The 22200-nt window shown below is 50.8% G+C and overlaps 2 protein-coding genes across 3 annotated transcripts in view; both read right to left on the bottom strand.

The window, feature by feature from the left end:
* Window positions 1–5500: 5500 nt before the first annotated feature.
* Ccdc97 (coiled-coil domain containing 97) lies at window positions 5501–13289 on the bottom strand. Its single transcript, XM_034518630.2, has 5 exons — window positions 13126–13289; window positions 9901–10350; window positions 8912–9181; window positions 8523–8652; window positions 5501–7391 (listed from the first exon to the last, which is right to left on the bottom strand). Exons 1-5 carry the CDS (start codon window positions 13172–13174, stop codon window positions 7271–7273), a joined length of 1020 nt encoding a protein of 339 aa, XP_034374521.1. The 5' UTR covers window positions 13175–13289; the 3' UTR covers window positions 5501–7270.
* A 1764-nt stretch (window positions 13290–15053) lies between these two features.
* Window positions 15054–22200, bottom strand: part of Hnrnpul1 (heterogeneous nuclear ribonucleoprotein U like 1) — a 32083-nt gene continuing 24936 nt past the window's right edge. The window contains exons 11-15 of one of the 2 annotated variants that reach the window (XM_034499643.2): window positions 20307–20475; window positions 19477–19767; window positions 18172–18461; window positions 16682–16873; window positions 15054–16223 (exon numbers count right to left, since the gene is read on the bottom strand). In XM_034499643.2, the coding sequence (XP_034355534.1) occupies window positions 16107–16223; window positions 16682–16873; window positions 18172–18461; window positions 19477–19767; window positions 20307–20475 (1059 nt within the window). In that variant the 3' untranslated portion in view covers window positions 15054–16106. The remainder of the gene's footprint in view (window positions 16224–16681; window positions 16874–18171; window positions 18462–19476; window positions 19768–20306; window positions 20476–22200) is intronic. The other variant, XM_034499654.2, reaches the window with a different exon arrangement.

Here is a 22200-nt window from a genome sequence, read left to right on the forward strand (position 1 = left end):
GTTCCAGATAGTCAGGACTACACACAGGAACTGTCTCTCCAAAATACCATAAAAACACTTCAGTGGTTGGTGTTGGTGCTATGTTACAGGGTGAAAAAGAGCCTAGGGGAAGGGAGAGCTACAAGAAGGAAGTGGCATTAGGGGTGTGTGTGTGTGTGTGTGTGTGTGTGTGTGTGTGATTCTTGGAAGACCGGAAGTGACAAGTGACAGCCATCTTGGGGTGTGCCACCAAGTGAAGAAAGAGACCTGCATGACTGGAAGAGAATAAGGGAAGGGTGTTGGGCGCTGAGTCAGATCCAGGCCAGCACAAGCCAGGGATGACAGCTCTCCTACATGTCAGGTGTGTGGCTGTTTTTGATCACAGCTTTCTTCCCACAGCCTAACAGAGCAGAGGTTGGCAAACGTTGGCCCAAAGCCTCCTGCAGCCTACAGCCTGTTTCTGTAAATAAGTTCTGCTGGCTCATAGCCACACGTGCTCCTTCCTCCGAGTACTGTTATGTAGCTATGTGCTGTTTCTGCAGCACAGGATGCAGGGCCAGCAATACCTCCTGGTCCTTCAGAAAAAGCCTGCTAAGATGGGTGTGGTCACCGGGCGGTGGTGGCGCACGCCTTTAATCCCAGCACTCGGGAGGCAGAGGCAGGCGGATTTCTGAGTTTGAGGCCAGCCTGGTCTACAGAGTGAGCTCCAGGACAGCCAGGGCTACACAGAGAAACCCTGTCTCAAAAAAACAAAAAAACAAAAACCAACAACAACAACAAAAAAGATGGGTGTGGTCTGAGCAGACTGCTTGTAATTTGAACAGGAGGCAGAGGCAGGAGGATCTTAAGTTCAAAGCCAACCTAAGTGTATGGAGAGCCTCACTCAGTCCTCCTCACTCTCTCCAGAAGCTTGCTTATCCTTTGGGGAATCTTGTGATCTTTAGAGGAAGTACTTACAAACTACACATGGAAGTTGGCTGTTTCTTAAATCCACAGAACTTAGTGAGTGGCAGAGCTGGATTTGAACCCAGCATCTGCACATGTACCGAAGACTGCTTTCTTGATCACATCAAGACTGTGGGACCCCAAAAGAACTTGGGGGACACATAGCCTTACCAGATGAGCTAAAAAAACTGAATTCGAAGCCTCCATTTCTGGTAAATCACTGAGAGTAAGGCGAGTGTGGGTGGTTTCAAGGCTGTGTGCATGCATGCATGTATATGTGCACGTGTGTGCACAAAAGTGTGTGTATGTGCATGTATTCTCAGGAAAATAAGTTACCCAGGCAAGAAATACTGGCTGCCTGAGCCCAGCTGTTCCTGTGTTTCATCTCTTCCCATCTGTTGGGGTGAGCTTGTGAATTCTCTCCTGCTTCCTCTTTTCTCCAGCCTGTTTCCTCCTTTCTCCAGTGTTTCACTTCCCCTACCCTCTGCCTTTCTCAGGCTCCCAGGGCTCCTGAACTTGCTTTTCACTCAGGGAGTGTCCAGGAGGGAGGCAGGCAGGCAGGGTGACTGAGGGCAGAGTTCCTTTGGTTTGAGGCTGACAGCACTGAGACTGGTTGAGTGGGTTCTAGACCTCCTAGCCTCTTCTCATCCCTGTCTGAAAGCCTGTGAGGAGCAGGCTGCGGTTGGGGGCAGGACAAGCTCTCTCTGCAAGGACACTTGTCACTGCCGCTAGCTCACGACACTGAGGCTTGGCAGACATACACATACACACACACAAGCAAGAACACAATCAGGAGTGTAGTCACTCAAGGACTGCCGAATAGTCCCATTGCCCCCAGCAGAAGCCAAAATATGGACAAGGTCCCACAACCACACCAACACATTCACCTCTCAGGACTAGTGCCATGTGGACTCTGACACCTGGCAGTAGTCACAGCCGACACACACACAGACCATAAACAGCCCAGCCCCGGGCCCTCATAGGACATGACACAAGTAGAAAGTTCGATAGAAAAGGCATTCACACAAATATATTATAGGGCCATGGCTGTACCACATGCCAGACAGATTCACAATGTCAAACACACCAGACACACATCATAGCATCAGAGCCCAGTTAGGAAACAGACTACTCCCCCCAGCAGTTACACAAACATCCTCCTCGGGGTCATGGTCATTTCGTGACCCGTTGCAAACCCACTCATACCACACACACTGAGGTTTCATGCACGTCACAGTCCGAGCCAGACTACCAGTAGGTCACAGCTACTGTCTGACGCTCTTCACACACACCCACTTGCCTGGGGAGTCCCAAGTGGCCCCACAGACTCAGACACAGTCACACCCAGGATCCCAGACTAGCAGCTCCCACGCACCCAGACACACCCCCAGGATTGCCGAGCCCTTACACCAGGCCTTCACCCCGGAGTCTGTGGATGTGACAAGTGCTGGCTGTGCCCCATGTCCTGCCCACTGGTGACTTAGCCCGCCCACCTGCCTGTTGCTTCTAGTCAGGCCTGGCTGCTGGCAGGCAGGGTGTGTGTGTGTGTGTGTGTGTGTGTGTGTGTGTGTGTGTGTGTGTGTGTGTAGGGTAAATTGCAGGCTCAGCATCTCTGCGGGGGGCCCTCGAGCTGTCCTGCTGCTCTGGGCTCAATGGGTGGCCTGACCCAGCACAGGACACATCCCTCTTACCCACCAGCATCTACCTCAGGCAGAACAGACAGGATACAGGGTTAGGCAGCTGAGGCATGGGGGAACATGTGGGAGGGAGCCTGGGTTCCGGCTGGAGCCCCAGCTTCCCGTCCAGCTTCCAGGGCAGGAAGCAGCCAAGGAGGCCTGCACAGGCCTTCCTGCCCCGTTCTGGACCTGCCGGGTGAGCGAGGGTGGGGTACGGTGGGAAAGACAAGATTTCCCTTGAAGCCTAATCCCCAGGCATTCACAAGTGTGTTTGTTTCCAGTGTGATCTTATAGGTGTTCAGAGAAGCCCCTTCTTCCCCTCAACTCACCCCCACTTTCTCTGGTGCCTGAGGGCTTTTGGCCTGCATAGCATTGTCAGTTTGGGGTGTGTGTTCAGCTCTGTGTTTGTGGCTAGCGAATGCCACATTTCTGCTGAGTGTCTGCTGCTTCACATTTCGGCTGGGCAAGCTGGAGCTCCTTCTGTGGGTTCCCGCTGGCCCTGTTTGCTGGTAAGAGAGTATGCTATACCAGCGGGTTGCATATCTGGGATGAGTTTTGAGTCTCCTCCCTCCCCACCCCACGCTCCCCTGGGTGTAAATTTTTGCAGTTAGTGTTGGTTCTCCCTGAAACTGGGGTATTTTATAAATGTTTGTGGGTCTGTGAGGTTTTTTTTTGAAAGGTGTTATGTGTTTTGTTTCTTACCTGAGTTGTTTTAGGTGCACGTGTATGGTAGTTACCAGTGTGTGTGTGTGTGTGGGTGATTTGTGAGCTATGATTGTGTGTGTGTGTGTGTTAAAATATTTAGTTTAATATTTTTAATGATGTATGTGAGTGCTGGTTCCAGTGGAGGTCAAGACAGGCAGATTCCCCCAGAGCTGAAGTGACATGGACACTAAGAACCAAACTCAGGACCTCTGGAAGAGCTGTAATCCCTCTTAACTCTTAATCCCTCTTAACATCTCTCCTGCTGGGCTGAAATTGGAACCAGGGCCTCAAGTATGCTAGTGAATAGTCACTTTCAACAGTCACTTCTTTAGCCCCAGGGTCAAATGTATTCCAGGCTGGCTTTGAACTTGAACTCTTTTAATTATCCTGGTTCTCTCTCTAGTGCAATGGTTCTCAATCTGTGGGTCAAGACCCTTTTGGGGGAGGTGTCCAATGGCCCTTTCACAGGGGTCACCTAAGACCACCAGAAAACACAATCTATGTTACAATTTGTAACAGTAGAAAAATTAGTTATGAAATAGCAACATAAAGAATTTTACGGTGGGGGGTGTCGCCATAACATGAGGAGTTGTATTAAAGGGTCAAAGAATTAGGAAGGTTGAGAACCACTGCTCTCTAGTGCTAGGATTACAGGCTTTATGCAATATTGAGGATGAAGCCCCAGGCAAGCGCTGTACCAATTTAGCCACAACCTCAGCCCCGAGGGCTACATTCTGTGATTGTTATGTTTTGTTCATAGTCTAACACACATTTCAGTTTGTATCTGTTTGTGTTTCCAACACACCTGGTGTCTGTGTGAGAGGCCTCACAGGGCTCAGAGGGCTGCATGTCTTTGTAGACTGGTTTCAGCTAGGGTGGGGAACTGGGAGCAGATGGAACCAGCATTGGTGTGCCCACCTGTGGGCTGGAGACTTCGGCGTGTGAGCTATATGGGTCTTGTATGGGTCATCTTTGATGGGTTTTGGAGGTGTCTGCATTACGGTGGGGGGAACGGACCCTCCACTGTGTGCTGATGTTCCCAGAGGAGGGAAGTTACTATTATGTGAAGCCTTCAGCTGTTGTATGACCAGCACTGGTTGGCTGGCCTTTGTGCTGAGTGGAGCCTGTCTGCGGTGTCCCTTTGCTGGCGGGTGCCACGCTGGCTCAGGGCTGGCTGTGGCAGCGGGTAGGGCAGGGCAGGGGTTGTGGTGGGCACTGGCCTTACGCCCAGCCTTGGTATAAATATCCTGGGCTGTTTACTCGGCCCCAGCCCTGGGGGCGGCAGCAGCCCAGCAGGTCCTGGGGGGTGGGGTGGGGGATGACCAGGCCACAGCACAGACATTTCCTTCTGCTCAGACAGGTCAGCAGCCTTGCTCCTCTTGTGGGTGGGGACAAGGTGGTGACCCCTTGTTTTAGGTTCTTAGGGGCCACCAGTAGAGCTCTGACCTGGATTTCCCAGGGTCTGAGAGACAGACAGGGAAGGGGATGGACCAGTAGACAGCAGGGAGAGGGACAGGAAAAAATGAGGGTGTAGGCTGGAGGGGGTGTGTGCTCGGGTAGGGGTGGGGGCAGGCTACTGACAATGGTGGCAAGAGCTCTCAGAGCCTGGTGAACAACAAGAGAAAGAGAGAGGTGTGTTTGGGGATTGAGGGCAGAAGCCAGGGAGAAAAGAGAGAGGATGAGGGTCATGGGGCGGGGGCGGGTACAGATGGGATAGGCAGGAAATGAGGACAGTGTGGGGCAGGCAGGGACCTCCCCAGAAAGGAACTGAGGCTGGGGGGGGGAAGGTGGCCGGAGAGGTGGGGGGTAGGCATGGGTGCAGGGCAGCAGCCAGCAGAGACCTGTCCAGGGCAGAACAAACAGGAGACATGGAAGTGGGGGCCGGATGCCCACAGAGGGGCTCTCCCTCCCCGACTCAGCCTCTCCGCCCACCCTATCCCCAGGACCCAGATCAGAGGCAGTGGCGCCAGCCACCATGGGGGCTGCTCAAGCGGGTGTGCTTTTGCTGTCTCTGCCCCCTCCTCTGTCTCCACCTTTCTTCCTGTCTCCTCATCTAATCCCTGTCCTGTGGCTGGCCCCACCTCTGTCTCTCATTTGCAGACTGGTCTGAGCCATTTGACTAACCCCAGATCCTGACTCAATGGCTGTGCAGCTCAGCTTTTAGAAAGTTACATAAGAGATTGATGGGTGGCAGCTTCTATCTTAAATAAGTTTAATGATCAGACAGAACACTGGACAACTGTGAAAATACTTAAGCCACAACTTCCCAAAAGAACACTCCTGGCTCCCGTCCAGTGTGTTGGGACCCCAGTTGGGGATTCACTGCATCCTCTGGGGAGGTGAGGGTAGGGTTACCACACCTGCACCTTCTGCAGCCTCCCACTATAGATGTGAGGAAGTCTGTTTTCACATTGCCGCTGGCCAAGTGCTGTGTACGGTGTGTGTTCCAGTCTGGGCTCTGCCTGGGAGGCCAGGTGGTCTCAGATGCATACGGCTACTTCTTGGCACGTCCATCTTATGTGACAAGTGGCAACTGCCAGTCTTGTGTCCAGGACTGTTAGGTGTCACTCAGGCCTGGCCCAGGCTGAGCTGCTGAGGATCTTTCAACAGTTTAAGTGGGCACCCTTTACCCCCTGGGTGAGTTTATTTGATGTGGAGGGCAGAGTCAAGACCCAGGGTCAGGACCTTGGCTTTACAACAGTTTTGAGGGTCGGTCCTTCAGGTATGGCCAGAGCAGTTTGGATCCTCAAGCCCAGACATGCTAGCCTCCATCCCCATGGGAGCAGGTTGCCTCTGTCTGCTGGGGATGCAGAGGCTGGGTATGGGGCATGGGAAGGTAGGACGGCTAGGTTCCCACAGGCCATGGCTGAGTCACAGGCAGCCATCTGGCTTTCATTAGCCCAGGGCAGCAGGGGGCTCCGTGGGATGGGCCCTGTGGCTGGCTGGGGGCAGGGACACCGGCAGGCTGTGTGTCTGCCTGTGATGACTCAAGACCCATGATAACAGCCTGTGCGTATTTGGGGAGTGTAAACAGGAGAGAGGGAGAGGGAGGTGGAGAAGTGAGGAAAAGGAAAGTTGTGGCTGGGGGGGGGGGGGAGTCCCTCTTCATGGTCCTCCTACACTCAAGCTGGCCCTGGGGTACCAAGCTCTGCCCCTGCAAGTGTCCAAAAGGAGCAGCAGAGGCTGGCACCACCTGGGTTCCCCTAACCTCTCCACCCACAGGGTAGGCGTCTGCTGCCCTTGGCTGCCAGGCTTGGGGGAGGGGACCCATAGAATGAGAGCCGCAAAGGCTGAGACAGAGGAGCAGACATCAAGGCCTGGAGATACATGGAAATGAACAAGGACAGGAAGCGTGAAGGGTGAGGTGAGAGCTTGGGGGAAGCAAGAGGTGCCCAGCGTAGGACACTGGCAGAGAGAGGTGGGGAAACTCAGAGCTGGGCTGGGCATCAGGTGGAGCTTGATGCTCGTATCCATGGACAGCTGCAGCCACCAGACAATTGTCAGGGTCCAGCTGTGGGCATAGCACCCAAGACACAGAGATGGGCAGAAGGTGGATACACAGAAGTTAAGAGACCTAGGAAGTGAGAGGTGGGGCAGTGGCATGAAGGGAGGAGACAGGATGGGCAGACAGGGCACAGGGATTCGTCTGCACACACAGCATGTGGGAGGCCAAGGTGGAGGACTGAGTTTCAGGCCAGCCTTGGCTACAAAGCACTAACAGGTAAGTTAGTGCTACACAGCAAGATCCTACCTCAAAGAGGAAAGACTGGGGGGGGGGGGGGGGGGCGGGGAGGGGGGGGGGCAAGAGGGGCAGTGACGTCCCCAGAGAGGAGGAGGAACCCTCAAACAGAAGTGGAGGCATTGTCTGAGGTGGGCCAAGTCCAAGGGCCTGTCTTGAAGGCCTGGTCACTAAGCCAGCTTGTAATGAGCTGCCTGTGGGGCGAGCAGGACGGTCACGGTCACGGTCAGTCTCCATCTAGCTCTGCACTGGCCGCGTCCTCAGGCTCCTCTTCATCAAAGTATCGATCTTCTTCGTCACGTGCCACGATGTCCAGGTTGTCAAAGTCAGGGTTGTCATCCACCGTGCTGGGGAAGAGAGTTGTCAGGCTCACAGGAGGCCCCGTCAGGGGAGCCCACCTCCTGGGTATGCTTGCTTGCACCTTTTGGAATCCTAAAGAGGTGTTTCCCCAATCAGCCTACAAAAAATGCCGGCTTCTCTGACAGATCAGAAGGTGTGACACCACCACAGCCCACAGGCTTCTCAGGCTTTGTCTCTTATGTGGCATCTCCCCTGTCCCACTATGTGACGCTGAGTCACTAAGGCCCCACTCCTATGGGATGAGCCTTCAGTTTTACCTCAGCACTGGTTGCTCTGCACCTCAGGGTGCCTGTACCTGTCCTCACCCTCGCTCTCTGCAGAGCTGCTCAGAAAGCACTCCATGGAGGCCCTGGCAACTGTTCTGCTCCCCCGCACACTCTCCACGGAGGCCCTGGCCACTGTTCTGCTCCCCCGCACGCTCTCCATGGAGGCCCTGGCCACTCACGCTCTTCAGCGCTTTAACCCTAGAGTCTGGACACAGCAGATGGACAAAAGCATTGATTGTGGGACACATTTGGGTACCTGCTGCCCTCCTGAAGGAACAGGCATGGCCCCTCTTCTGGTGACCTCAGGTTACCTAGGGTAGTAGATGGGCTGGCTCATAGGAGCCACAGCCAACAGTCTACACAGCCTGGTGGCCCCAGGTAGCAGTGGATGAACATCACTGATGTCAGACCCGTGGGATCCCAGCATGGACGGTGTATCAGCGATAATCAGGACCTCTGTTCCCCTGAAGCTGTTTGTGGACATAGGTCCCATGTCATTGGGCCTGGATGTGAGCGTTTTCTCTTTCCTTGAGACAGGGTCTCATCATGTCTCCCAAGTGCTGGGATGAGGTGTACCCCATTGGGCTTCACTCAATGCTTTGTCAACACTGTGCTAAATGCTGGCTCAGTTTATCCCTTTCATTACAGATGAAGGGACTAAGGCTCTGAGAGGGACAAGGTTAGGCCAAGACCCCAGCAACCTCCCCTCACTGCTCTGAAACTTCCAGAGTGACTAATATCAGGCTCCTCAGTGGGGAACTTCCCCGGGTGCTCTAGCACTAAGGAAGGCCCTTTGAGGAAAGGCAGGGACCCGCTGGGGGCCATGGGTGTTGGGCTGGGAATGGCAGGCACCTGTAGTCAAAGCCCCCATCTTTGCCGTCCAGGAATCGCTGGTGCATGCGGCTGGTGAACTCCTCTCGAAGGATCAGCCTCTCCTCTGAGTCAGGCACCCAGGCTTCTGAGTCTTTATCGGACCTCTGGTCTGTGGAGATACCTAGGTGGGTGGCCTGAAGGAGTCTGAGAGGTTACCACCCTATGTCCAGCACGTGTTGCTAACAGACCAGTCCCTGCCCTCCTGGCACACAACACTGGACACAATGGTGATGCTGTGCTATGGAGACTGTACCACAGCGCTCAGGAGGAGATGGCAGGGATGGGGGCAAGGACAGACATCATGCCTGTCCTCACAGGCTGGGGCCCAGCCAGGTGACACAACATGGGGGAACAGGTCTGGCCCTCACCTTCCTCATCACTGTCCTCTTCCTCCTCAAAGCAGGCCTCCTCCTCCTCTTGCTGCCGGAGCAGCTTTTGCTGCAGCTCCCGTTCCTGGTAGGACTGAAACAACAGGTCGGAGAGTGGATAGGCAGGTGTGCCGGGAGAGCCGGATCTGGGGGCCTGCGGGGCTGGTGTGCGGGCACTGAGCTCTTCCTGGGTGAGATATTGTCCTATGTACTGCTCGTACAGCAGTGGGGCCCGGAACCGCATCTGCTCGTCGCTAAAGTATTCACCTCCTGTGCAGAAGAGGCAAGGTAGATGTGTGTGAGCACATTTGTCTAGGCATGTATGTGCATACCCTGCTTGTAAGACGTATATAATTTGTATGCAATTCAGGTACATGATAAACCCACTCCCAGGTGCCTGAGGGTCTGTGGGCATTGAGTATACAGCCCCGGGCTGAGCATGTTCATATACCCAGGCCTGAGCCACTATGTAGACCAGGCTAGCATCAAACTCAGAGAGATCCTCCTGCCTCTGCTTCCCAAGTGTTGTGGTGTAAACCGCCACACCAGGCTCCTCTTGTTTTGTTCAGGGTGGCCTTGGGGGACATGCATGCTCCCTTGGTTTCCCACAATGTGTGCATGGTGTGAAGATGGTAACGCTGTTCCTTAGGTGGCAACTGATTACCTCGATGCTGTGTGTGCTGTCGTCTATCAGAGTACAGGGACCATCTACAATGCCACTTCCACCAGTGCCTGAAAGGCTGAGGTGGCAGAATTTGGGTTCAAGGAGAGCCTGGGCACTAGATAATGAGTGTGTGTGTCTCACAGATGCCACTCTGGCTTCTGCTGAAGTCTGACCCTGTCTGCTTAACTTTTCCCCCTTACTTTACTAGGCTCTGTGTCTCTGGTCTCTGTCTCAAAGCCTATCTCCAAGGATGTCTCTGGGCTCCTGCTCTGTTTTAGTCCACCTGTCCTCCCCACCTGTCCCTCTCACACACCATCCCCCACACCTTGGATGAGCTCACGCAGGGCAGCATAACGCCGGTTACGCAGGCGGGTGCGCAGGGTCCGAGGCCGGGCGGCGCCTTGCCGGGCCACCTCAGCACAGTAGAAATCAACACGGTGGTCTCCACGAAGATGGCCAAAGCAGGCCAGGTGCTCTTCCCGGAGGCCTGTGCGGAAGCGCTCCAGGAACACCAGTGGCTTTTTGTGATACAGCTGGCCCAGGATGGCCACTTTCTCAGGCTCTGTCAGATCAGGTTCGCCCTGCTGCTGGCTGCACACAGGCAGGTGGCTGGCAGCGATGGCATGCAACATGGCACTCACAGCCGGACTCTCTGCCTCGGAGCTGTCACCATTGGGGATGCCTGGTGTACTCTCTGCTGTCTCCTTCTCCTGGGGTCCAGATGGAATCGAAGTCTGGCTCAGCTCCCCCCAGTGCACACATCTGGGCTCCACATCTGAGAGTCAAGAGGAGTCTTTAGTTAAAGGCATCAGGGGAAGGAGGCTTAGGCAAGAGGAGGCTGGGAATAGACACACTCACACAGCTCACATTTACTGAGCACCTACTGCATTCTGGGTAATGTTCTAGGCCCTAGACAGATCATGGGGAACAGGTGGTCCCACTGTGATGCTGCACAGTCAATAACCTAATTAATTAACAAAAACATGTAATATGTTAGGTGTTTCCCTGTCTATGTAGGAAAACAGACAAGCCTGGTACAGTGGTACACACCTTAGTTTCAGCACGGAGGAAGCAGAGGCAAGTGGTTCTCTATGAGTTCAAGGCCAGCCAGGACTACACAGTAATATTGAATCTCAAAAGCAAAATCTCAAAAAACAAACCAACAACAAAATCCAAAACACCAATGGCAATAATGACAATAATGATAATAATAATAATAAAAATAAGTATCCAATGAAAAGCCAAAAAAACACAGAAGAGGCAAATGTTGGGATGGCTCAGTTTTAAACTGCAGGGTACCAGGCTTGCCAGGAAAGTGACCTCTTGTAGCTGCACAGATGGCTCCGCTGCTCTTCCAGAGTTCAGGTTCAATCCCCAGCACCCACGTAAGTAGCTCACAAATCCTAGAACTTGGGAGGATCTCTGTGAGTTTGAGTCCTGCCTGGTCTACAAATCAAGTCCAGGACAGTCTGGGCTACACAGAGAAACCCTGTCTCAAGAAACCAAAAAGGAAACAACAAGAAACCAAACACCCAGTTTCTGGTGTTATAGCAGTCATAAGAAATAACACGAGGGCTAAGAAAGAGCAGCCTAAGATGACACAGGAAGGAAGCAGAGCGCAGTATTTATCTCCTAAGGCAGATGTGCCAGGATGAGGGGGTGGCCGGCACTGACTCCTAGAAGCAATAGAGTAAGAAAATAGTCTGGGTGCTGGACAGGGTAAGGAGGCTGAGGTAGAATGATTCGTGGGTTTTAGACCAGGCTGGACTACATAGTGAGTTCTAGGTCAGCCTGGGCTTCAGGGTGAAAGCCCACCTCAAATAAATAAATAAACATGCAATCAAACAAATAAATGGATAATGACAAAAATGTAACAAAACACCAAAAACCTAATCAAGTAGCCACAGTGGATGTTACTGGAGAGCCTATCTGACTGGAACAAGTTCCAGGTAGACAGCAGGCTGCAGTGGGTGATGGGTAAGAAAATAATGAGCAGTGTGTATGAGTCTCTGGAGAAGCCAGATGTTTGGAAAGCGTGGAAAGGGCCAAGGGGCACTTGTTTTTTTTTTTTTTTTCTTTAGTAAATGTTCTTGGGAGTGCTGGGAGTACATACAGGCCTGCTTATGTAGTGCTGGGGATTGAACCTAGGGCTTCAGGCATGCTATGCAAGCATTCCACTAACAAACTATGCCCTTAATCCCTGGCTTGAACCTTCCAGGCTTATGAGTAGAGGCTCATCTCACCATGTCTTGTCCCAGATTCTCTTTTATGTCTGGAGGTACAGCTTCATGGTAGTGAGTATAATTGGTATTCGTAAGGCTTGAGCCCCAGCACCAGAAAGTTTAAAAGATATATACAATTTTGTTACGGAAAATGTTGACATATATATTTTGAGGCAGGGCCTCACAGTCCAGGGTCTCACTCTGTAGTCTGGAACTATGTAGTTTAGGATGTCTTCAAACTTAAGGCTAACCTCTTGCCTCAGTCTCCCAAGTGCTGGGATTACAGATGTAAACCACCATAACTGGAGATTATCAAAGATTGAAACATATAGTAGCACATACAGACACCTGTCTCTACATTCACACACCTGCTACTCAGCCTCAGTAACTCCCAGCTCTGAGTGGTCAAACAGCTTCGACTAAACATCAGACTACTATGAAACATCATAGACAGGTGTGGTGGCACAGGGCTGGAAATTCAGTACCTTGGGAGCCGAAATAGGAGGAAGACAATTTGGAGGCTAACCTTGAAGATAATAAAAGACTGACTGAAGCACTTGGGAGGCAGAGGCAGGCGGATTTCTGAGTTCGAGGCCAGCCTGGTCTACAGAGTGAGTTCCAGGACAGCCAGGGCTACACAGAGAAACCCTGTCTCAAAAAAAAAAAAAAAAAAAAAAAAAAAGAAAGAAAGAAAGAAAAAGAAATAACAACAACAACAAAAAAAAAACCCAACAACAACAAAAACAAAACAAAGCAAAGACTGACTGAAAAACAAAACCCCAAAACAAAACACCACCAAAATCCAAACAACCCACCAGGCAATAATGGTAGGAAGTCCGTAGGAAAGTAAAAGGCATTGAAGGTTCGAGGGAGAAAGGACCTAAGCAGGCAGAATGGACAGCAGACACTGGGGGAAGAAAAGAGAATGCAACGGGAGCTGTTGGTTTGATATATGTGAGCTTGCATGGGACAAAAGGAGAGCTAGCTTGGGATACAGAGAAACTCAGGTTGGCACATGAAAGATGTAACTTGAGAAAGGTTGGTCTGAGACGAAGAATTTGCAGGGGAATTTTTATTTGCTTGCGGCGTTGGCATAGTAAAAAAAAAAAATGGTTAGCCTAGGACACGGAAAGGGGCTCGTTCCAAAGAAAACAAAGGGAAACGTCAACCTGCCACAAAGCCGAATAACCAGACCCCCAAAGTGGACCAAATGTTGAAAGTGGCAGTGGGCGGCGGTCAGACTTCTAGAGTCCTCAGCGCTTGCCGGAACCATTTCCAGGTCACAGCAAGAGCACCCTCCCGTCACCTCAGCGTGGCCAATGCCTCACCATTATCGGGCTTGCTCTCTGCCACCGCCGCAGCTGCCACGGCCTCCATAATCGGTCTCTCCGACACAGTAACAGCCGCAGCGAGCTCCGGGAGCCAGGCTGGACCCTAGGTACCCGCAGGTACTTCCGGCTACGCAAGTGTCTTTAAGCGGCACGCAAGCACCAAAGTTCCGGGTCAAAGGTGGGCCTTATTTATGCGCATGCCTAGCCCCGCCCCGAGCAGCCAGAGCCAAAAAAAGGCGCTAGGTTGAGCAGATGGATGGATCTTCAACCTATCAAACTGGAAAGTCAGCGGGAATCGTGCCGTTTAATCGCTACCCCAACTCCAGGTCTTCGTGTGGTTAATATTTGGAATGATTGTATTGGCGCTATCGCATAGACTCTCGAGTCCTTTTTAATTTAAAAATGTTTATGTGGTCAGAGGACAACTTATGGGAGTGTGGATAAAATTCAGTCCAGATTGGCAGCATCTTTAACCGCCGTGCCATCTCATCCAACTTTGTGCTCTTTGTAGATTTGACTTCCTTCTATCATATTCAGCCTGTAGGGCTGCGTGAGATGAAGTCAGGGAGAGAACCTCTGTGTTTCCAAACAAGGAAACCTGCAGATATGAGGGACAAGCTGTGGGGATTAGCTGTGGAAAGGGCAGGGATAAGGGTCCCAGATGAGACCTGGAAGGGATGGGCAGGAGTTAGTATTTCTGGGAGTTTAGCTGGCAAAGGTAGTTCTGGGTGCTGTAACTGTTTACTATGGCCAGGGTATACAGCACTCAAAAGGCAGAGGCAGGGAGATCACTGAGGGTTTGATCAAGTCTGGTCTTTAACAAGGCCAAGGGTCACATGGCAAGTCTTGTCTCAAGAAAGCAAAAATTAAGACTATTGGAGGCCACTTGTCAGTGTCAGATCATACAGGGCTTCCTAGCCCTATGAGGTGGTTGGAGACTTTAGGGTTTGGGGTAGGAAACCAAGGAAAGGAACTGGAAATCACAATGAGGAAGGTGGTACATTAATCTAGAAACAGGCTTTAAAGAGTTAGAACTCGGTTGGCATTCCCGACATTTGGGGAACGGCCTGGTGAAAACTCAGCTGCCTCACTAGGAATGGCCAGTAGAGGGCGCGGCTGCCCAACACACAGGGCAAGAGCAGGATTTCCCAGGATTGATTCCTAGGATCAATAAGGACACCTCACCTTCTCCTAGAGCTAGTTTACAAGTGTCTTTTAGGCACTGATATGGTCCCTTCTTAGCCTTGAATCTACCTGACCTCTCTCCTGGTGTCTGGCCACGTTGCACCTAGATCCTGGTGGTATGCATACCTTTTGGATACAGGCCCGTGTCACCACCCCTAGCTTCTATTGATATGTTGTGGCTCTTCAAAGGCTCCCCAGTTCTTACAAGGGAGCTGGGGTGAGCTGTCCACACTGGATCAGATGTGAAGAACACAGCCTGCACAGGAGAAATAAAGCTAGCGGCACCCCACGGCTCACCCTGCATTTCCCTCTTCTCCAGAAAGCCTTCTTCTTGTTACTTCAGGGTCTCTCTTAACACTTGGTGCTGAAACTGGTTACAAATTTGTATTCCCTGCAGGAGGAACTCTGAGAAGAGGGGCTAGGGTCATTTCTGCAGTGCTCAGATCCCTAGAACTGATCAGGATGATGGGGATCAGAGCAGCCACTACAGGGCTACCCTGAGAGCAGCATCCAGGATAGACCTTAGGGTGTGGTTGGGCAATACACCTGGAGATGGGCCTGAACCAGTACGGTCTCATTATTACAGGTCTCACCTGTCTGTCCCCTGCACAAGGAGCATCTGGGTTATGTGAAGTACAGAACCATTTTGTTTAAATGAATGAGGCATTTTCCCTTTGAAGGCCTCCCATCCCAATTAAAGGCCAACTGCAGCAACACTTCAGGGTTTCAGCCCTGCTTCCTTCCTGATAAGAGGTGCCATGTCATTTATTGAAAGAAAAGAAAACAAAACAAAACAGGGTAAAACATCTCTTAATAAGTGCAGTTTGCTAAAGTCCGGTTAGAACATTCGGTTGGAGGGAAGTGAGAGTAATCAAAAGGACCACTGTAAACTCTGGGAGTCTGGCACCTGGAAGAGCAATGGAGGTGGCAGTGGAGGAAGAGCTTCAGGGTCTAAAGGGAAGTTGGCCCCAACCCCACCTTCCCTTCACCCTCTCACCCGCTTAAGCCCACCAGAAACTACCAAGACTCCTGGAGTAAAAGGTTTCAAGTTCAATAGTCACACTCTCTCCAAGTACAAAAGCAGTTACAATCCAACTCAACAGACGCGTGTGTGCAAAGTTACGGGGAACTGAGACATCATATAAAAAGTTAGGTTAAAGGTGATTATGTTGTTTGTTTCGAGGGTGTGGCTCTTCCTCGGTTACCTGAACTCAGCAAAGAAATGGTTATTTGATGAAGTATCAACGGCTGACCCACAGTAAAAACAGACAAATTCTAAAAATTAAAAAAAAAAGCATAATTACCAAAAAAAGTCACTGCTTCCTCCCTCTGCATTTTGCTTCTTAAACTTTTTTTTTTTTTAAAGTTTTTGAAATTTTTTTTTTTTTAAATCCTGAAAAGTAGACAGTAAAACAGCTCCTGGAAGAATTTACAACCAACTGCATGAGAGTCTGGGAAGCCAAGGGGCTAAAAAGCAGAGTGGGGAGGGGCAGACAGGCAAGGGTCCTCCCCAGTCACTGGGTGACCAATGAAGAGGATTCTTCAGTTAAAAAGGCAGGGAGAGGAAGTGGAGGGGACAAAGATAAAAGAAAAGGTCACTGTTGCCTGTTTTGAATCCAGAGAGAAAAATGCCTGGCCTGTATGAAGGGAGAAGCCCTCTGGAAAAAGTGGGCTAGAGAGGCAGCCCTGGGATAACCCTGTCCCCAGCACCACAGGACTCAGAGGGGAAAAGGAGGCCAAGGCAGGTGCTAGTAGATGCAGCCGGCACGGGCCTCTGGAGGCTCCAGCACCCGCTACTGTGTGCTTGCGCCCCCCTGCGTGCTGCCCGAATAGCTTCCATAGTCGTAGTTCCCATAGTATGGCGGCCACTGGCTCTGGTTCTGATAGTACTGGCTCCACTGCTGGGCATACTGGGGAGAGAACAAGATTATTGGGTTATATCTTTGCACACCAGACTGTGCCTTCCCTCCTTCTGTGGTCCACCCTCAACACATGGGCCCGTTGACAGACATCATAGTGCTTTGGAAAGATAGTGGTGACTTGATGTCACATAATTGGGAAAGCAGGAAATGTAGTCCTGGTCTTGTGGCTTGTTGGCTGTCCTCTTAAGGTGTGGTAGCCCTAGCTCCAACTTGAACTAGAACTTGGCACCCCTTGGCCAAATTGGAGGCCTAGCTCAGCTAGGTAGGCTTGCTGCACTTGGGGGCTAGGGCTACACAGTGGTTTATTCATCAGCCATTAAAGACCAGCTTACCAAAAGCTTGAGACAAGTAGCTTCCCATGTTTCAGGAATAGGCAGGAACCCAAGTCTGAATGCACACCCAAGAATGCTCCCAGAAGCCTCACCGGAAGCCCATCTTGCACTCACCTGCTGATACTGGTTGTAGCTGGGCTGAGGGTAGGTCTGGGCAGTGGGGGGTGGCGGTGGGGTATAGGGAGCAGGATTGTAGGGGCCGTAGCTCCCATAGTTGTAGGCAGGTGGTGGCGGAGGTGGAGGTGGTGGGGCTGTGTAGCCCTGGGTGTAGCCTCCTTGGTTGTAGGGCGGCTGGCTGTAACTCGGCTGAGTAGAGAAAGATACAAATTCCATGAGACAGCAGCACACGTAGGTCTGGACACAGGCCCCTGGATGGAGGCAGGTCTGTTCTAAAGTGCAAGGACAGGTCTGGAAAGCAGCGGACTCGAGGTCTGTGCTCGCTCCACATATAGCACTGCAAAGACCTGCTTCAGTCTACAGTCTACAGTCGGGAGCAGTGGCCACTGTGAGAGCTGCTGAGAAAACCAGTGGTGACAAGTTGCCAAGAGTTTCTCATGCACAGGGTGGATCAGTAACCCATTCCAGCTCATCAGCAAGACCGACATCTCCACCAGCTCTATCTTACAGAGATGGAAGCTGAGGCTGCGGCTGGAGAGATGGCTCAGCAGTTAAGAGTACTGGTTGCTCTTGCAGAGAACCCAGTTTCAGTTGCCAGCACCCACACAGTGACTCACAACTGTCTGTAACTCTAGTTTCAGGGGACCCAATATCCTCTTTGACCTCTGCAGGCACTGCACACAGGTAGGGCACATACAAACACATAAACACATACATAAAGTAAATTTAAAAAAATAATGAACTCTAAAAAGAAAATCTAAGTGAGGTTGTTGGGCCAAGGCCACACTATTAGAATGACTAACCCAGGTCTGCCCAGTCCCAGAGGCTTCATTAAGCTACAGCACTCATCACCTCATGGCAACTTCCTAAGTGATTCCTAGGAATGTTTCTGTCCTTTATGTGGGAACAAGAACCAGAGTGGGGTCAAGCTGACTGTCCCAGGTCACAAAGTCAGGTTCTGTTGGGGTTAGGCTCTGACTTAAGTCTTGCCAAACTCCTAGTCTAGGAAATGTGCTGGCAAGGTGGCACTAGGAGCTCCCTCCCATCTGTCTCTTGGCAGCTGTTCCCAGCTGTCCCTGGTATGTAACAGGAACTCAGATGACTGTGAAATAAAAGAGATGGCCTCAGTTTACCAGAGCCCAAGCACTGGCTTCCTAAGAAATGGAACAGGGTCCTTATCTACCTTTGGGCCCTGGCCTCCATGATGAGCAAAAGGTCACTCAGTGGAGTACTTTCTTATAGACCCAATGAGGCCAGTGAGTGACAGCTAAAAGATAGGATCTTGCTGATGGGAGCCAATGCTTGCAGTTACCTATAGCTTTGGGGGGAAGGAGAATCTAACCGTGTTTAGTGTTTGACATAGCTGAATAGCTGCAAGAGAAAAAATGACAGGCTGTAGACCTGTGGCCACAATGTGCTGATACCTTAGACCTGCCCCTTTCCTCTACACAAGTGCATATGTGTACAAACATATACACATGGCTCACCTGTGGAGGGCTGTAGCTGCTCACTGTAGGCGTGCTGGTATTGGCGCTGGAGCCAGGGATGTTGCTGTTTTTGTTGTAGCTGCTGGCTCCCGGAGGGTTCCGAGCAGGGCTATAGCTTGGTGGTGGCGGTGGTTGCTGTGGTGGTGGTTGTGGTGGTGGTGGCTGTTGTGGTGGTGGCTGCTGCTGAGGAGCCCGGTTATAGCTGCCTCGGTTGTTGGAGTTGTTGTTATCCCGGTTGTTGTTACCCCAGCGGTTTTGGTTGTAGCCACCACCTCCGCTGCGGTTGAAACCTACATTGGAAAATCCATATGTATAAGAGGACTCAGCATGGCTGGCTACACCCAAGACTGAGTTCAATAAAGCAAGCAAACCCAGGTGCTCCACTTGTGCTTCCCCCAGGCCCTTGGCACACTTCCTTGTTCCTGTCCTGACACAACACCTAGAGTCACTGTTTGCAGACAGGTCTGTGTCTTCCAGTGGACTGTGAGCAGGCAAGGCACAGATGTCTTAGATGTGTCCAGCAATATGTAACTGTTCAATAAATTAGAAAGGTGTTCAGGAACAATGCTAAGCACCAGTAAACAGCTACATGCTAGTCAGATATAGTCCAACAGGTTGGGCCAAGTGGCTTCTCCTGAGCTGCTTGTCTACATGAAGGTTAAGTTGGTGTTATGAGGTCACAACATCCTTGGTCACTGAAGAAGGATCTAGAACATGTCTGATATATAGTTTTAAAGATTTGTCTGAAAGACATATTTTTATTTGGCCTGTGTATGAGGGGTCTGGATACCCTAGAGCTAGTTTTAGGCAGTTGTAAGCAGCTCAGTGTGGTTGCTGAGAACCAAACCCTCTGGAGGAGCAACTAGTGTTTTTAACTGCTGGGAGATGTCTCTGGTCCTACGCTTGTTAATTTATGATCACACTTTACCTAAGACACTATACCACTTAGTAAGAATCTGGATTTTAGCTCACTGGACTCCCAGCTCAATTTAGCTCTGTGATCATGGGCAAATTAGTTGCTCTAGGCTTGTTTCTTCATTTGTTTTTGAACAAAAAGCAGTCTAAATAGGTGCCCTTGTGAGATCTACAGATGGATCCCAAGATTCCTTAAAGAGTGTATGGTCAGATAGAGAAAGAACAACAAAAAGAGAGCACTGTCATGTGCAAATGGGCACAGGGCCTTGAAGCAGTGAGGCTGGAGACCAGGCAGTGGGAAGGTCCCTGAGGCTGTAGAGCAGTGACTCCAATCAACGGTTCCCACGGCCTGGCCTTGAAATGTAAGGCTGGAGAAGGTAAATATCTCACCTCCTCGGTAGTTGCCTCCTCCACCACCGCTGCCACCACCACCTCCCCGGTTCTGGAAGCCTCCTCGGTTGCCTCCAGGAGGGCCACGGTTGTCATAACGCTGGAAACTGCCACCACCCCCACGGCCTCGGAAGCCACCACCTCTGTTGTCAAAGCGCTTTTCAGGGGGTGGGCCAGCTTTCCGGCCTTCCTCGTTGTACTGCCTCACCAGCTTGTCAGCTTCCTCTCGCTGGAGCTCGATGAACAGAACCTCATCCAGGAAGTCCCCAACATCAGGCAGAGTGAAGTTGGCTAGGAGGAAGTAAAAGGGAGAGAAGGTCAGCACCTTCTGACGCCTGCTTCTCTTCACCTCAAAATACTGGTTCACCAGAGTAGGAAGGTTGAAGGAATGAGGTTAAGACAGGACCCCAACTGCTTGGTGTAAACACTGGCAAGGGGCTAAGAGAGACTCTTCCTCAAAGAGGAATTGGGGTCTCTCCAGCATCACCTCAAGGTGCTTCAGAGGCAAGTGAAGCTACATCCCTTTTCTTCCCATGGTGGAGCAAACCGAGGCTTGCCCGAGTGCTGGGTGCCAGAGGCAGGAGATGGTGTAGGCCTTTCAGCCTGGGCTTATATACACACTCTTTCTCTCATGACACTCATTCCCATCCAGCCTCAAAGTCCTTCCCCAGACTGAGACTGGAAGCCTATTCCTTCATATGTGGGTAATGAGAGACACAAAATAAAGAACAGACTACAAAGGAATCACAAGGCGCTGAGAGGGGCCAAAATGAAGAGATCTTTTGTCTTGAGGATACTGTTGAGATGGCCCCCAACCACTCATTTCCTACCTTTCATTTCTAGGACTGCATGATCTGGGACATCTTTCCCTTCTTCGTCAGTCCGCTTTATTGTGCGGTCTTTGAGGTCCTCATCAGTTGGACAGATTACAATAGCTTTCCGCTGGAAGCCTTCAAATGGTCTCATTTTCCGTCTCTGGGCTGACCCATAAACATTTGTCTAAGGTAGGTAAGAGGCGAGAGATTGGATATTCAGAGCTGTCTCTTGTAGGGCATTTTGCAGGGAAACGATCAGAAAGGTAAAATAGAAATCCTCCCAGCAGAGACTCAGGAAATAGCTCTTTTTCACTTTTTAAACTCATGTCCATCTCAGCAAATGAAGACTTAGGAAACACAGAGGTTGGCTCCCAATAGCTGGGCTTTCCTTGTTAATCCTATTCATTATTGGCATTGTAGTTTAAAAATCCTCTCTCCTATTCTCAAAGGATTATGTGTACGTAGTAAAATACACACTGTACATGGTATAAAGCTTAAGGAGAGAGCCTCTTCAACCACCTAGCATCCGCCATGCTTCTGAGATAATATACTGTATTTCACATAGGCACGTCTAGAAGTACTTATGTTTTGCTTAATATGAACAGAATTATACCGTCATAGTATTCATACTATCTTCTGAACTCATGATCCTTCTGCTTTAGCCTGAGCTCCAAGATTATAGCTCTAAATTTTTTTTATTTTAAAAATTTTTTGAGACATGTAGCTCTGGCCGTCCTGGAACTACATAGACTGGGCTAGCCTTGACTCACAGACAATCACCTGCCTCTGCCTCCGGAGTTGCTGAGATTAAAGATGTGTGCCCCCATGCTCTGCCCTTGTTTTTCTTCTAAATAATCAATGGAAAGAACATCACCCAACATTCCTGACAATTGTGCAAGCTGCTTCCATTAATAATGTTAAATCTTCTTTCCTAGTCCTCTGAAACACTGGTCTTACCCACAAGTCTACCCAGGGAGACTGACAAGGTGACAGACAGTCTGTGCTTTTCCAAAGTGCAGCTGGCTACTGCTTTGTTTTTCTTTTTTGCAGCAGTAGGCAGCTGCCTCCCGGGCAGTTGCTGGCAGAATGCATGTGATGACTGAGAAGAGCAATAACATCCAGTGACCAACACCCCATGTGCCATCAAGTCCTTTGCCAGACTGGGTAGGATGAGATGGGAGGATGAACACAAAGGAAGACAGAGTTTGAGTGGCAGCTGTGAGGCAGGGAAGACCTTGACAAGAGTACGCTTGGCAGATCAGGGCTCTGTGTCAGCACTTCAGCCTGTTGTTACTTATAAACAACTCACTGTGGATTTACTGCATCTCAGGCCCTGTCGGGCAAACAGTATTAAAGACTCATGGTCACCATATTTAGACTGAGTAAGTTTAAGTGAACTAAAGCTCACTTCCTGCACCAAACAGGTAAGAGCCGCTATCGACCATGGGGTGCTGTAGATACTTATTCCATGGTGCTCAACTTGAAGCAACCCAGACCAAAGTGAAAAGTTAAGATGTAGAGATCTTCCAAACTGAAAACCAAGAGAGGCAGAACAGACAGAGCACAGGCTCTGGGGAGAAGCTTCCTGATGAAAGCTCAGTCGTGCTACTTAGAATCTCTGAGTCTGTAGACAAGCCCCCTCATTAGTCTGAGCCTCCTCAAGTTTCATCTGAGAGATGAGGATCACGTCACTCTCCCGCTGGCTCTGCTAAGGATTTGCAGATGGGAGATTTTGTGGCATGTGGTGAGGAAAGAAGCCAGCACACAGGGCGGATCTCAACATATGGTCAGCAGGCCCAACAGTGTTCTAAGAGAGGCGTCTCAATGCAAACACCAGGGTAGACTCAGCCCAAGGAAGATATGACACAATGGATCCTTTCCAGAATGGCAGAGGCTGGGGCGCCATAAC

Source organism: Arvicanthis niloticus, chromosome 1, assembly GCF_011762505.2.
Source record: "Arvicanthis niloticus isolate mArvNil1 chromosome 1, mArvNil1.pat.X, whole genome shotgun sequence".
Taxonomy (NCBI): Eukaryota; Metazoa; Chordata; class Mammalia; order Rodentia; family Muridae; genus Arvicanthis; species Arvicanthis niloticus.